We start from the raw sequence: 14,990 nt of genomic DNA, 5'->3' as shown, positions 1-14,990 counted from the left end.
AGTTAGGAACAAGTTGTTAGCTATTTTTAATAATTATGTATTAATTTTTATATTTTCTCAAGACTTTGAAATGGTTTATCATTTCAACATGTTGGAAAAATAACTAAATTTTTTTTACTGAGTTTTAAAAATTGTTTTATCACTTCAACATGCAAACAATGAACACATTATTAATTACTGTTACATTTTTCTTTCTTACTAAGTTTTTAAAATGCAATCTGTTTTCATTTCAACAAGGAAACACGATACACAAACTACTAACTATTTTTCTATTCTTTTTTTGTTACCAAATTTTTGACATTTTCTGTTACCCTTTCAACATATAAACACTAGGAACAATCTATTAATTAACAGCATTTTCTCTCAGTGAGTGTTGAAATGCCTTATTTTATCACATTGACTTGTAAACATAGGAGCAGGTAATTATTTTAACATTTTCCTTACTAATGCTTTGAAATACAATGCTATCATTTTAACATATAACAATATAAAGAATTTACATTCTCTTTTCTTTACCGTTTTTGAAATGCAGTATGTTATCAGTTCAACATGGAAACAGTATACATAAATGATTGATCAGTTATTCTACATCCTTTGTTTCTTATTAACTCTTGGATACACAGTGTGCATCTAGCACTTAGAGTACATCACATTTGAGAACAGCCAAATTTCTAGACCGCAGTATTCACATATGTTTAGTGTGCACCATACTGAACAGTGCAACTCTAGTGGAATAGCAGACAGAATGAATACATACGGAACAATGTGTACCATGAAGCAACTGTACATGGTACATTAAGACAAAGAAACATCAGAATGAATCTACTTAAATGGGGAAATAAGAGAGAACAGAAAACCTATCTGAGCAGGCAACATTCAAGCCATGATGTGAGGACTGAGCAGCTATCCAACAGGACAAAAGAGGCCAATATCATTTGAGCCAATCATGTCAGGGAAAATGTTAGAAAAAAAAGGGGGGGTAGGAGGGTTATGGGGGATAAATACGTTCTCAAATGCTCTAGGGAAAACAGACAAACTAGTAAATGATAGGAGTATCTACACTTCGAGTGAGATCAGGGACTTTATTTTTTTTTTTTAGCATGTGGAAAATTTCCTAAATCATAACCGACGCTTGGTGAACGTGTGTGGAATAGCCAGTAACAAAGCCGGGGTTCTGAGACCTGAAAATTGAGGCAGTAACATGCTGATGAAGATGCCACTAGGTAGTGGGCATAGTCTGTTTCTTTTTACCTGCGTATGCTTCCTGATAAACAACCTGAGCGAATCAGAAACAGAGGGAAATCTGCAGGTACCTAGAGGGTAAAATTCCTGAACAACTACCACCTCTAGGAAGAGCTTCAACAGACCTGAATTGTGTCAAGTGCCCATACATGGATAAATGGACCAATCAGTGTGGAGAAGGAAATGATGTGATGTATAATGCCTCAGTCAGCATATATCACATAGTCATAACTTGGTTAGTAACGAGAAGAAGATGTAGAGGGCAGTGGGCAAGAGACCCAGAGGACGTTTCAAATTCCTCTATTTCCTTTTAAAGGTTTCTCTTTTATAGAGGTCAGTTACATATCCAACATTCCTAAACCCCAGTTTCCTGGAACAGTAGAACTTTGTATATGTATCTCTACAAACTTGGGCTTCAGGCAAAACAATGAACCCTTAACAGCCACGTATCAGTGATGAAACAACTCCTTATACAGTGGAAATTACTCAGAATAAGTGGCCCATTTCACGTGATCCTGGTGTAACATGTGCAGCATCGCCTTGACCTGGGCCTGAACTTCGGCAAGTTTCTGTCGGTTCAAGCTGCAAAGAAAATTCCAATCCTGGTAACAATGGACAGGAATGGGATACATCACCTGCCTCAGCCTTGGCAAGGATGTCAAGTGCTGCAGGAGGCTCTTGAGCACAGGCATCGTAATGGGGTTGAAGGCAAATTTGAAGACGCGGAGGTGGGTACATTGGTTCAGGGTTGGGATGATGGCCGAGAGAATAGAATCAGTCATCATACAATTATTTATCTCCAGATGTTGCAGGGTGCCTGAGACCTTCTCCAGCAGAACCTGGAAGGGCTCATAAGCTTCTGAAAAGATTTGATTGTTATTGAGACTCAATACTCTGAGCTGGGTGGCCTGAGAGCTCTGGGACAGGGAAGTGACATCTCTGATAGAAAGGCCACAGAAAGAGAGACACAATGTATCAACATGAGGTGGCAGGACTCTAAAGAGAGGAAAAGTAAGTTTATTTCAGAAGAATGACATCAAAGTGCCCCAAATTACAGGAATATATTCCTCTAGAATAAACTGCTTATACTAGTTTCCAAAAGGTGGTTATGAATGTGGACTTGAGGATCAGACATTATAAATTTGTGACCCGGAGAAAGTTACTTTACCACTCTGAGGAAGAGGGTTTTCACCTTGAAAATGCGCACAGCAGTAATTATTATTCATGGTTACAAGAAGGATTAAGTGAAAAAAATCACATGCACTTAGTATATACAAAATAATAAGTGCTGGATCTGGTTGACTTATTTGGTGAGGATGGGTCCAGGAAAGCAGGCAACTGAGGGTTTCCTTTAAGTACTTCCCAAATGGCAAGCTCTACATTCAAGGGTCTAAGCCTTCAGGAAAATACAGGAGCAAAATTATCTGGCAGTGTTAACTCTTGTGACCCATCCACAGGCATGTGCATTAGAGCTACAACTTAATGTTTCTCTCTGAGTGCCTCCCCTTCCTCCCTAGAGAGCTATAAAGTCCAGGAGCAGAAGAACTGAGTCTTTTTCAGAAATCTATGTACAGACATGTTCTAACTGTCTGCCCGTAGTCACTGAATAAATGAGTGAGCAGAGCTTCCTTCACTAACCTCATCTGTCCCTCACCACAAGGTACCCCATTCTCCCCCAGCTAGATTCAAACACCCAGCAATGCCTATGCTGAGGTGGAAGGAGAAATAGGTTACTAGCAGCATAGGAAGATGCAAGAATGGGCCCTTCTGTCTTAACAATGAGGTTTTCAGGGAACCCAGATTTCTCCCAACCTCCTCACCTGAGTAGTTTGTGTAGTTGATCTTTGAGGCAAAAGAAAGACAACCTGAGCTCCTGGAGGTTTTCCAGCTGCCCAAGCCAGACGAGAAAAGACCTGAAATTCCTTCCCTTATAAGACCCAAAGCTGAGGTTAGACAAACTAAGGCTGTGCAGGTGGATTTTTCCAGAAAAACGGGTCATGATCTCACTGAGATAAGCTTGATCCGTTTCCAGACGATCAATGCACCCCAGATGCAGAATCTGAAGGATCCCTCTGTTGGCAGACATTCTATTGATTTGCAAATCTCTGCAGCAGAGGTGCAAGTACCCAGAGCTCTGCTCAACTTTATTACAGAGGAAAGTGAGAAACTGCTGTGTTCTCAAGGTATTATTGAGGGAAATATCCACTAGTAATACCATGGTTTCCTGAGCTGACTCAACCTCACACCTGGAATTACCAATCCCAAGGCACCTGGCACTATGCTGAGTGTTTTCTAAGTTAAGGACGGCGTGCTGAGAGGATATGCATGATTGTAAACAGAAAGGGAAGGCGATCCTGACATGAGAGCATGTTGTCTTATACTTTGAGTTGTGCCTTAAATCTAGGATCCTCAGTTTGTGGCCCCTGTAAGGAAAGAAGACAGGACACATGAGATGTGGTTGATGGGAAGATAACCCAGCAAGATCAATGATGGGAAACAGGGAGAGAACACCTGAATCCTGGTTATCACTTCATCACCATTCACCAGGAAGTTCTTTCCACACAAACTGAGCATCTTTCATCCTTTCCCCACACTTCCTTCACCTCTGGTCATGCCTGGTCACCTCTGGTCTGTCTCAATGCCCATGTCCCACTTCTATGTAATCACACTCAAATGCATACATAGTACCCTCAATCACCTCTATTCTTTAATCAACTCTACAAGACAATGAAATACTCAATGTGACCCCAACTGTTGAACTCACTGGCTAGTGTTGGGAGAAGGTTAGATACTCCCCTGCCGCAGGCTACAGCATACCCTCCTGCTGACTCCCTATAAATCTTCTGGTCGTAAACTTACCTCAAGGATGAGTTCTGGGCTGGGGGGATTGGCAGACCATCAATCATGGCTTCCAAGATGTCATAGTTTGACTCTTGTGGCTTCAGTGACCCAAGATGAAGACAGTGAAAAGGCCACACCCTCACCATTGCCTTTAGGATCTTCTTATGCCCACCAAAGAAGGCAGCGTTGAACAATGGAACAAAAAGATCTCTTGGGATTTCCTCCAGAGCATGCATCACTGCAGGCTCACTACTCAGCAGACTCTTTGCAGCAAGCTCGAGGAGTGTGGCTGTGGTCTTTTGGTCCATCTTCACAAACCTGCTTCAGAGTGGAGAATATTAGAAGTTCTGAGAAGAAATATATAGTCTCTTGTCTGTTTCCGGGGATAGCTATGGACAAAATGCTTATTGAGTAAGTATATGGGTGAATTATATGGCCAACTTAAGTGACCTCTCCTCTGGGAATAGAATGAAAATAGACTTGCGAGTGTATTTAATTAAATATATGCACACATAACGCAGATTTACATAAGATAAAATGCCATTAGAGGTCATAGGTAAGTTGGCAGAAGCCGATCTTGACCATCCTCAATTTATTTCGTCCCCAAAAGATACAAACCAATAAGAAGGAAAATGTGCATCAGCATAAAACCCTCATAATTTCTTTAAAATTGCAAAACCTACTACAATATTGTAAAGTAATTAGCCCCCAACTAAAATAAATAAATTTATTAAAAAAAGTAAAATGGAGAATGCCAAAAATTCAAAATAATTGTCAATAAAACAAAAATCATGAAATCTCAGCATGATTTTTCATACTCCCAAGAATAGGCTTTGTGGTAAGAAGAAAGACAGACATAGAAATCTTCCAAGAGTTAGAGAAGAAGGAAGATGGGAAAGGGCTTAAAGCAGATCTAAAACTACAGTAGAATGACTAAGTACAGAATAAATCTAAAAATACTAAAAAGGTGTCCTAGAATATGAGAGCATGGACAACAGGGGAGGAATTCCTTATAGGAATTCTTTAAGGGTCATGGATTTATTAAAAGTGCAGTTTTTGAAAGATACAGCTTTTAGGGAAGAATAAGGCAATGAAGAAGGGAGAAGCCCAGTTGGCCCTTGGGTAATGATGGGAAAAATAAACAGAAGGGAAAATTAAGGCTCTTTCAATACATAAGAAAACCACAAATCAGAGTACTCATTACTTCTCCCTGAATCGCCAAAACAAACAAAATGAAAGGCTGTCATAAAGATTTTATATTCAAATAAAGAAGCTACTAGAGTAGAGATCAGTCTTCAGACTGGCCCCCTAACCCAGATGAAGCCCACTGCTGGATTTGGTATATAGAGTTTGATTGGAACAAAGCCACGATCTATCATTTATGTATTGTCTCTGAATGCTTTGGCACTGCAGTTGCGAAGTTGAGCAGAGTGACAGCAACACTGTGGCCCGGAAACTTACAATATTCCCTACACGTCTCTTTACAGAATATTTGGCAAGTAATCTTCTAAAAGAAGAACTCAGATTGTGTTCCAACAGGTAATGAGGAGGAAAAATTCACCAAACTATGTCAAGGTGAGTATTTTACATGTAATACTAAAATGAACATGGAGGAAAGGGGAGAAGACTAATGCACAGAAGTTTTACGTTGTGAAAAAACAGAAAATGTGCAAGCAAAAATGAGAGAAGGGAGAAGAGTATAAGAAAATAGAACAACCTTTTTATCATAATGCAATAGGGGAGTGTTAAATGATACTGGAGGAAAAAATGCATAGACTAGAGAATAAAGTGTTAAAGAAATACGTGGTTCAGAATGAGTTTTAACAATGCATTAAACATGATGATTAGGGATACCAAAGGAGCATTTCATGCAAAGATGGGCTCAATAAAGGACAGAATGGTATGGACCTAACAGAAGCAGAAAATATTAAGAAGAGGTGGCAAGAATACACAGAAGAAGTGTAGAAAAAATATCTTCATGACCCAGATAATCACGATGGTGTGATCACTCACCTAGAGCCAGACATCCTGGAATGTGAAGTCAAGTGGGCCTTAGGAATCAGCACTACGAACAAAGCTAGTGGAGGTGATGGAATTCCAGTTGAGCTGTTTCAAATCCTGAAAGATGATGCTGTGAAAGTGCTGCACTCAATATGCCAGTAAGTTTGGAAAACTCAGCAGTGGCCATGGGATTGGAAAATGTCAGTTTTCATGCAATCCCAAAGAAAGCCAATGCCAAAGAATGCTCAAGCTACTGCACAATTGCACTCATCTCACATGCTAATAAAGTCATTCTCAAAATTCTGCAAGCCAGGTTTTGGCAATAAGTGCACCATGAATTTCCAGATGTTGAAGGTGGATTTAGAAAAGGAAGAGGAACCAGAGATCAAATTCCCAACATCCTCTGGATCATCGAAAAAGCAAGAGAGTTCCAGAAAAACATCTATTTCTGCTTTATTGACTATGTCAAAGCCTTTGACTGTGTGGATCACAATAAACCGTGGAAAATTTTGAAAGAGATGGGAATACCAGACCACCTGACCTGCCTCTTGAGAAACCTGTATGCAGGTCATGAAGCAACAGTTAGAACTGGACATGGAACAACAGACTGGTTCCAAATAGGAAAGGAGTACCTCAAGGCTGTATATTGTCACCCTACTTCTTTAACTTATATGCAGAGTACATCAGAGAAACACTGGGCTGGGGGAAGCAAAGCTGGAATCAAGATTGCCAGCAGAAATATCAATAACCTCAGATATGCAGATGACACCACCCTTATGGCAGAAAGTGAAGCAGAGCTAAAGAGTGTCTTGATGAAAGTGAATGATCAGAGGGAAAAATTTGGCTTAAACCTCAACATTCAGAAAACTAAGATCATGGCATCTAGTCCCATCACTTCATGGCAAATAGATGGGGAAACAGTGGAAACAGTGTCAGACTTTATTTTTCTGGGCTCCAAAATCACTGCAGATGGTGATTGCAGCCATGAAATTAAAAGACCCCTGATACTTTGAAGGCAAGTTATGACCGACTTAGACAGCATATTGAAAAGCAGAGACATTACTTTGTCAACAAAAGTCTATCTGGTCAAGGCTACGGTTTTTCTAGTGGTCATGTATGCATGTGACAGTTGGAGTATAAAGAAAGCTGAGCGCAGAAGAATTGATGCTTTTGAACTGTGGTGTTGGACAAGACGTTTGAGAGTCCCTTGGATTGCCAGGAGATCCAACCAGTCCATCCTAAGGGAAATCAGCCCTGAATATTCATTGGAAGGACTGATGCTGAAGCTGAAACTCCAATATTTGGCCACATGATGTGAAGAGCTGACTCATTTGAAAAGACCCTGATGCTGGGCAAGATTGAAGGCAAGAGGAGAAGGCGACAACAGAGGATGAGATGGTTGGATGGCATCACCGACACAATGGACATGGGTTTGGGTGGACTCCGGGAGTTGGTGATAGATAGGAAGGCCTGCAGTGCTGTGGTTCGTGAGGTCACAAAGAGTCGGACATGACCGATCGACTGAACTGACTGAAACATGTCTTAATCATAAAACGTGAACATGTCTTAATCATAAAAGCAAAAACTCACAGTGAAGATATAATCCTTACAAATATTTATGCACCAGGAGTACTGCAAACTCCTTCAATGAGGTGGATGAAACTGGAGCCTATTATACAGAGTGAAGTAAGCCAGAAAGAAAAACACCAATACAGTATACTAATACATATATATGGTATAGTTTAATCGGTAAAGATAACCCTGTATGTGAGACATCAAAAGAGACACAAATAAATAGAACAGTATTATGGACTCTATGAGAGAGGGCGAGGGTGGGATGATATGGGAGAATGGCACTGAAGCATGTAAATTATCATGGGTGAGGCAAATCGCCAGTCCAGGATCGCTGCATGATATAGGGCGCTGGGGGCTGTTGCGCCAGGATGACCCAGAGGGATGGGATGGGGAGGGAGGTGGGAGGGGGCTTCTGGAGGGGGAGAACATGTACACCCATGGTGGATCCATGTCAATGCATGGCAAAACAAATACAATATTGTAAAGTTAAAAAATAAACTAATTAAAAAGAAAAAGTAAATAGGGAAGCATATGTAGATAAAATAACAGTAATAAGAGAAAACAATGACAATAGAAGATTTAATACATCAAACTCAGTCTACGGCTGATCAGATTGTATGAGACTAGAGAACAGGGTGGTCCCGAGGTGGCAGAGGAATAGGATGGGGAAACCAGCCTCTCCCCCACAAATTCATCAAAAGATCATTTGCATGTTGAGCAACTCCCAAAAAGCAACTTCTGAGCACTGGTGGAGGACACAAGGCACCCAGAAATGTAGCCCAATCTCTTCGATAGGAGGTGGACAACATACAAAAGAAGAAAAGAGAGCCAAAAGATTTAGGGACAGAGACCTGTCCTGGGGAGGGAGTGGTGAAGAAGAAGAATTTTCCACACAGTAGGAAACCCTCTCACAGGCATGCCTGTGGGGAGTTTTTGAATCTCAGAGGGGAACATAACCAGGAGAGAAAAAAAACATAGAATACCTGTACCTAACTGCAACAACACGTGGAGATGGAGAAGTTCACAGATGCTTGCATCCGCCACCAGCAAAAGGGCCTGGGCAGGGAGGCGTGGGCTGCATCATCGGTCCTTAGGGTAAGAACTGGGCCTGAATGCCCTGAGGACAATCTGAGGGACCTAATGTGAGATAGCAACCCAAACCATGGGATCGCCAGAGAGACCAAAAAAAAAAAAAAACCCTTTCCCATGAAAGGCTCTAATGCCGCACAGTGACCCCTGGCACACTCACAGAAGAAATGATTGTGCAAATATTAAAGGAGAGGAAGCCAGCTATTGTATAGGGCCCTCCATCCCCGGAGACAGAGAGGTAGGTTTGTGACACCCAGGGCCAGAAGGCAAGGAGCTGCTGCAGTCTCGGCCCCAGAGACCACATCTTCCACCAAACAGTGAGCAGGCTCCCAGTAGCTAACCATGTATTCCAGGGATCCTGGATGGTTCACACCTGCCACGTATGTCACAGCCTGAGATCAGCTCCTGAGAGGAGACACGTGGCACACCTGGGGCTGTGCTCTTGCAGCACACCAGGGCAATCAAGTGGCTGTAACCATTGGGGTGCATAAGACGCACGACCCACCTGGGACAGTGCACTAGCCAAGCACCTGGTCGCCTGAGCTGCTTGGACCTGGGAAGGGCACAAAACACACAGCCCATCTGGGTCTGTGCACCTGTGCAGCACCCAAGAACCTGAGTGGGAAGTGCATGAAATGCAGGGCGCACTTGGGACAGTGCCCTTGCAGAGCACTCTGGAGCCTGAGCAGTGTGGACCCAGAAAGTACACGCCACTGTGGGCTGGGGCCAAACCACTGTGGTCCATCCACTGTGATCACTCCCCACACGTGCCAGTGGTATATGTTTGCAGTGTCCCTCTCTCCCCACAACACAAATCAATAAGTGAGCCTAAATCAGTGGCCACATTCACTCCCTCTTGTCAGGGTAGAAATTAGACACTGAAGCGATCTACAAACAGAGGATGCCAAAATAAACAGAGAAGGGGGAACTGCTCTGGAAGTGACAGGTGCAACAGATTAAAACACTGCAGCTAATGCTGAGACTGTGAATAGACCTTGAGAACAAGTATAAGCTGAAACAAGGGATCATCTGACACTGAAGTGACCCCACACTGCCCATAGTAGCTCCAGACATATTCCTTGATATAATTTCAGTATTATCACTTTTTAACTTTTTTAAAAATTTCAAAACTTTTTTATTCTTTGAACTTTCATTTGATAGCCTACAATTACCTTTAAAAACACTTTTTTAAACAAATACCATATATATATTTTTTTATTTTTGTGACTGATTTTGCATTTGTTTTTATATTGCAGTTTTGAGAGTCTAACCCCTATTCGACGTTTTTAAAATATTATATCTGATATTTGTTATCAATTTTGTACCTTTAAGAATCAAATCTTTAGTATCCATTTTCACTTAGGGATTTTATAACCGGCTTATCTTCTCTCCCCATTTTTCACTCTCCATTTTCTCCTCCAGGCTACCTCTATCTCCTTCCTCCCTCTTCTCTTCTCTACATAACTCTGTGAATCTCTCTGGGTGTTCTCAGCTGTGGAGAGCACCTAGGGATTTCATTAATGGCTGATTGCCCTCACCACTTTGGTCACCCTCTTTTCTCCTCCTGGACCCCTCTTGCTCCTTCCTTCCTCTTCTCTTCTCTACATAACTATCTGAATCTCTCTGGGTGTTCCCGGCTGTGGAGAAATGTTTCACCATTAACCTAGGGGTTTCATCTTCTGTGATGTATAGATGAAGAAGTCTTTAGCCACTGTAAGAGTCAGACCAAAAGCCACATGCAGGACCTTTCACTCCAGAACGTTAGACTATATGAGAGCTCCGGACTCCAGGGAACATTAATAAACAAGAGCTCACCCAAAAGTCTCCATATCTGCATTGAAACCAAGATCCACCAAAAAGACAACAAGTTCCAGTGCAAGACACACCATGCTAATTCCCCAGCAAAACAGCAACAGACCCTGAACATTAAAGAGGGGCTACCTAAAGCCATGCCAAAGCCATAAACATGCCAAAACTCACTCCTGGACACTTCACTGCACTCCAGAGAGAAGAGATCCAGCTATGCCCACCAGAACACAGACACAAGCTCCCCAAACCAGGAGACTTTGACAAGTCACTGGTCCAACCCCACCCACAGGGAGCAGACTCCAAAATTATAAGGAACCATGAACTTCCATCCTGAAGAAAGGGCACCCGAAAGACAACAATCTAAACAAAATGAAAAGGTAGAGAAATATTCAGCAGGTGAAGGAACATGACAAAAACCCACCAAACCAAACCAAAGAGGGGGACATAGGGAGTATACCTGAAAAAGAATTCAGAATTATCAGAGTAAAGATGATCCAAAATCTTGAAAACAAAATGGAGTTACAGATAAATAGACTAGAGTCAAGGATAGAAAAGACCCAAGAAATGTTTAAAAAGGACCTGCAAGAAATAAAGAAGAGTCAATCAATCGTGAACAATGCCATACCTGCAACTAAAAGCACTCTGAAGGAAACCAACGGTAGAATGACTGAGGCACAAGAGAAGTGAGGTGGTAAATAGAATGGTGGAAATAATAGAAGCAGAGAAAGTCTTAGACAAAATTCAACACGTGATTATGATAGAAAACTTCTCCAGAAAGCAGGCATAGAGGGAACATACCTCAACATAATAAAACTCATATACAACAAACCCACAGCGAACATTATCCTCAGTGGTGAAAAATTGAAAGCATTGCCCCTAATGTCAGGAACAAGACAAAGGTGCCCACTCTCACTACTACGATTCACATAATTTTGGAAGTCCTAGCCACAGAAATCAGAGAATAAAAAGAAATAAAAGGAATCCAGATTGGAAAAGAAGAGGTAAAACTCTCACTGTATGCCGATGATGTGATCCTCCACACAGAAAACCCTAAATTACCACCAAAAAATTACTAGAGCTAATCGATGGATATAGTAAAGTTGCAGGATATAAAATTAATACACAGAAATCCCTTGCATTCCTATACAATAACAATGAAGAAATAGAAAGAGAAATTAAGGAGACAATCCCATTAACCATCGCAATGAAAATAACAAAATATTAGGAATAATTTTACCTAAAGAAACAAAACACCTATATATAGTAAATGCTAAAACACTGAGGAAGGAAATCAAAGATGACACAAATAGATGGAGAAATATACCACGTTCGTGGATTGGAAGAATCAATATAGTGAAAATGAGTACACTATCCAAGGCAATCTATAGATTCAATGCAAACCCTATCAAGCTACCAAAGGTTTTCACAGAACTAGGACAAATAATTTCAAAAAATGTATGGAAACACAAAAAACCTCCAATCTGGGAAAGAGGAATTGAAGTGGAGGAAACAACCTTCCTGACTTCAGACTATACTCCAAAGCGAAAGTCATCAAGACAGTATGGGACTGGCACAAAGACAGAAATATAGATCAGTGGAACAAAACAGAAAGCCCAGAAATAAACCTGTGCACCTATGGACACCCTATCTTTGACAAAAGAGGCAAAAATATACAATGGAGAAAATAGCATCTCTTTAACAAGTGGTGCTGGGGAAAATGGTCAACCACCTGTAAAAGAATGAAACTAGAACACCTTCTAACACCATACACAAAAATAAACTCAAAATAGATTAAAGATCTAAATGTATGGCAGGAAACTAAAAACTCTTAGAGGAAAACATAGATTAGAACACTCTCTGATGTAAATCACAGCAAGATCCTCCTGGACACAACTCCCAGAGTAATGGGAATAAAAACAAAAGTGAACAAAGGGGGCCTAATGAAACTTAAAAGCTTTTGCACAGGGAGCAGTCTCTCAGAGCTATCTGAGATGCTGCCTCCTGGGCTGACCTTCCTCCCCCCTCTCTATGTATCTCTGTGAATCACTCTGAGGGTTCCAAACTGTGGAAAGCACAGATTGAAGTGCTTACTGGCTAGATTTCTCTCTCCACATTTGAATTCCCCTCTTCCCCTCCTGGTCACCTCAACCCCCACCCCCACCTCATCTCTCCATGTAACTCAGTGAACCTTTCTGGGTATCCCTCACTGTGGAGAATCTTTTCACCATTAACCTAAAAGTTTTATTATTGAGGCTGTATGGAAGGAGAAGTCTTGAGGCTACTGCAAGAATAAGACTGAAAGCCAGGGGAAACATTAATTAATAAGAGACCATCCAATAGCCTCCATAAATACACTGAAACCAAGCTCCACCCAAGAGCCAATAAGTTCCAGAGCAAGACATACAACGCAAATTCTCCAGCAACGCAGGAACATAGACCTGAGCATCAATATACAGGCTGCCCAGAGGCACACCAAATCCATAGACATCTCAAAAATTAATACTGGTCACTCCATTGCACTCTAGAGAGCAGAAATCCAGCTCCACCCACCAGAACACCGACACAAGCTCCCCCAACCAGGAAGCCTTGACAAGCCACCTGTCCAACCCCAACCGCAGTGAGGAACCTCCACAACAAAGAGGAACTTCATACTACCAGAATACAGAAGGGCCACGCCTAACACAGCAATCTAAACAAGATGAAAAGGCAGAGAAATACTCAGCAAGTAAAGGAAAATGAGAAATGCCCACAAAGCCAAACAAAAGAGGAGGAGATAGGGAATCTATCTGAAAAAGAATTTAGAATAAGGATAATAAAAATGATCCAAAATCTTGAAAGCAAAATGGAGTTACAGATAAATAGCCTGGAGACAAAGATTGAGAAGATGCAAGAAATGTTTATCAAGGACTTAGAAGAAATAAAAAGGAGTCAATATAGAATGAATAATGAAATAAAGGAGATAAAAGACACTCTGGAGGGAACCAACAGTAGAATAACGGAGGCAGAAGATAGGATTAGTTAGGTAGAAGATAGAATGATGGAAATAAACGAAGCAGAGAGGAAAAAAGAAAAAAAGAATCAAAAGAAATGAGGAAAACCTCAGGGACCTCTGGGACAATATGAAACGCCCCAACATTCGAATCATAGGAGTCCCAGAAGAAGAAGATAAAAGGAAAGGCCATGAAAAAATACTCGAGGAGATAATAGTTGAGAATTTCCCTAAATTGAGGAAAGAAATAGTCACAGAAGTCCAAGAAACCCAGAGAGTTCCAAACAGGATAAACCCAAGGCGAAACACCCCAAGACACATATTAATCAAATTAACAAAGATCAAACACAAAGAACAAATATTAAAAGCAGCAAGGGAACTAATGCATATATATGGAATTTGAAAGATGGTAACGATAACCCTATATGCGAGACAGAATAAGAGACACAGATGCATGGAACAATTTTATGGACTCTGAGGGAGAAGGTGAGGGTGGGACGTTCTGGGAGAATAGCATTGAAACATGTATATTATCATATGTGAAACAGAACACCATTCCATGTTCGATGCATGTGACAAGGGCTCAGGGCCGGGGCAATGGGATGATCCAGAAGGATGGGATGGGGAGGGAGGTGGGTGGGGGGTCCAGGAAGGGGAACACATGTAAACCCATGGCTGATTCATGTCAATGTATGGCAAAAACTATTACAATATTGTAAAGTAATTAGCCCCCAACTAAAATAAATAAATTTATAAAAAAAAAATAAAATAAAATAAAAGCAGCAAGGGAAAAACAACAAATAACACACAAGGGGATCCCCAAAAAGATAACAGCTGATCTTTCAATAGAAACCCTTCAGGCTAGAAGGGAATGGCAGGACATACTTAAAGTAATGAAAGAGAATAATCTACAACCCAGATTACTGTACCCAGCAAGGATCTCATTCAGATATGAAGGAGAATTCAAAAGCTTTACAGACAAGCAAGAGCTGAGGGAATTCAGCACCACCAAACCAGCTCTCCAGCAAATGCTAAAGGATCTTCTCTAAACAGGAAACATAGAAAGGATGTTTCAACACGAACTCAAAACAACAAAGTAAATGGCAACGGGATCATACTTATCAATAATTACCTTAAATGTACATGGGTTGAATGCCCCAACCAAAAGACAAAGGCTTGCTGAATGGATACAAAAACAAGACCCCTATATATGCTGTCTACAAGAGACCCACCTCAAAACTAGGGACACACACAGGCTGAAAGTGAAACGATGGAAAAACATATTCCATGCAAACGGAGACCAAAAGAAAGCAGGAGTCGCAATACTCATTTCAGATAAAATAGGCTTTAAAATAAAGGATGTGAAAAGGGACAAAGAAGGACACTACATAAAGATCAAAGGATCAATTCAAGAAGAAGACGTAACAATCATAAATATATATGC

The 14,990-nt window shown here is 41.1% G+C and overlaps 1 protein-coding gene across 5 annotated transcripts in view; it reads right to left on the bottom strand.

The window, feature by feature from the left end:
- Positions 1-264: 264 nt before the first annotated feature.
- The window catches only part of LOC145536868 (melanoma antigen preferentially expressed in tumors-like), a 74,767-nt gene continuing 60,041 nt past the window's right edge, over positions 265-14,990 (bottom strand). For 2 of the 5 annotated variants that reach the window (XM_081567042.1, XM_081567040.1), the window contains exons 2-4: positions 4,102-4,401; positions 3,063-3,665; positions 265-2,238 (exon numbers count right to left, since the gene is read on the bottom strand). In XM_081567042.1, the coding sequence (XP_081423168.1) occupies positions 1,725-2,238; positions 3,063-3,665; positions 4,102-4,391 (1,407 nt within the window). In that variant the 5' untranslated portion in view covers positions 4,392-4,401 and the 3' untranslated portion in view covers positions 265-1,724. Of the gene's footprint in view, positions 2,239-3,062; positions 3,666-4,101; positions 4,405-14,990 lie in introns of all 5 variants that reach the window. The other 3 variants (XM_081567043.1, XM_081567041.1, XR_014076065.1) reach the window with 3 other exon arrangements.

The sequence above is a fragment of the Giraffa tippelskirchi genome, chromosome X (genome assembly GCF_054371585.1).
Source record: "Giraffa tippelskirchi isolate mGirTip1 chromosome X, T2T-mGirTip1v1.2.pri, whole genome shotgun sequence".
Taxonomy (NCBI): domain Eukaryota; kingdom Metazoa; phylum Chordata; class Mammalia; order Artiodactyla; family Giraffidae; genus Giraffa; species Giraffa tippelskirchi.
Note: the sequence above shows the minus strand (reverse complement) of the source record. Positions and strands in the feature narration are given on the sequence as shown.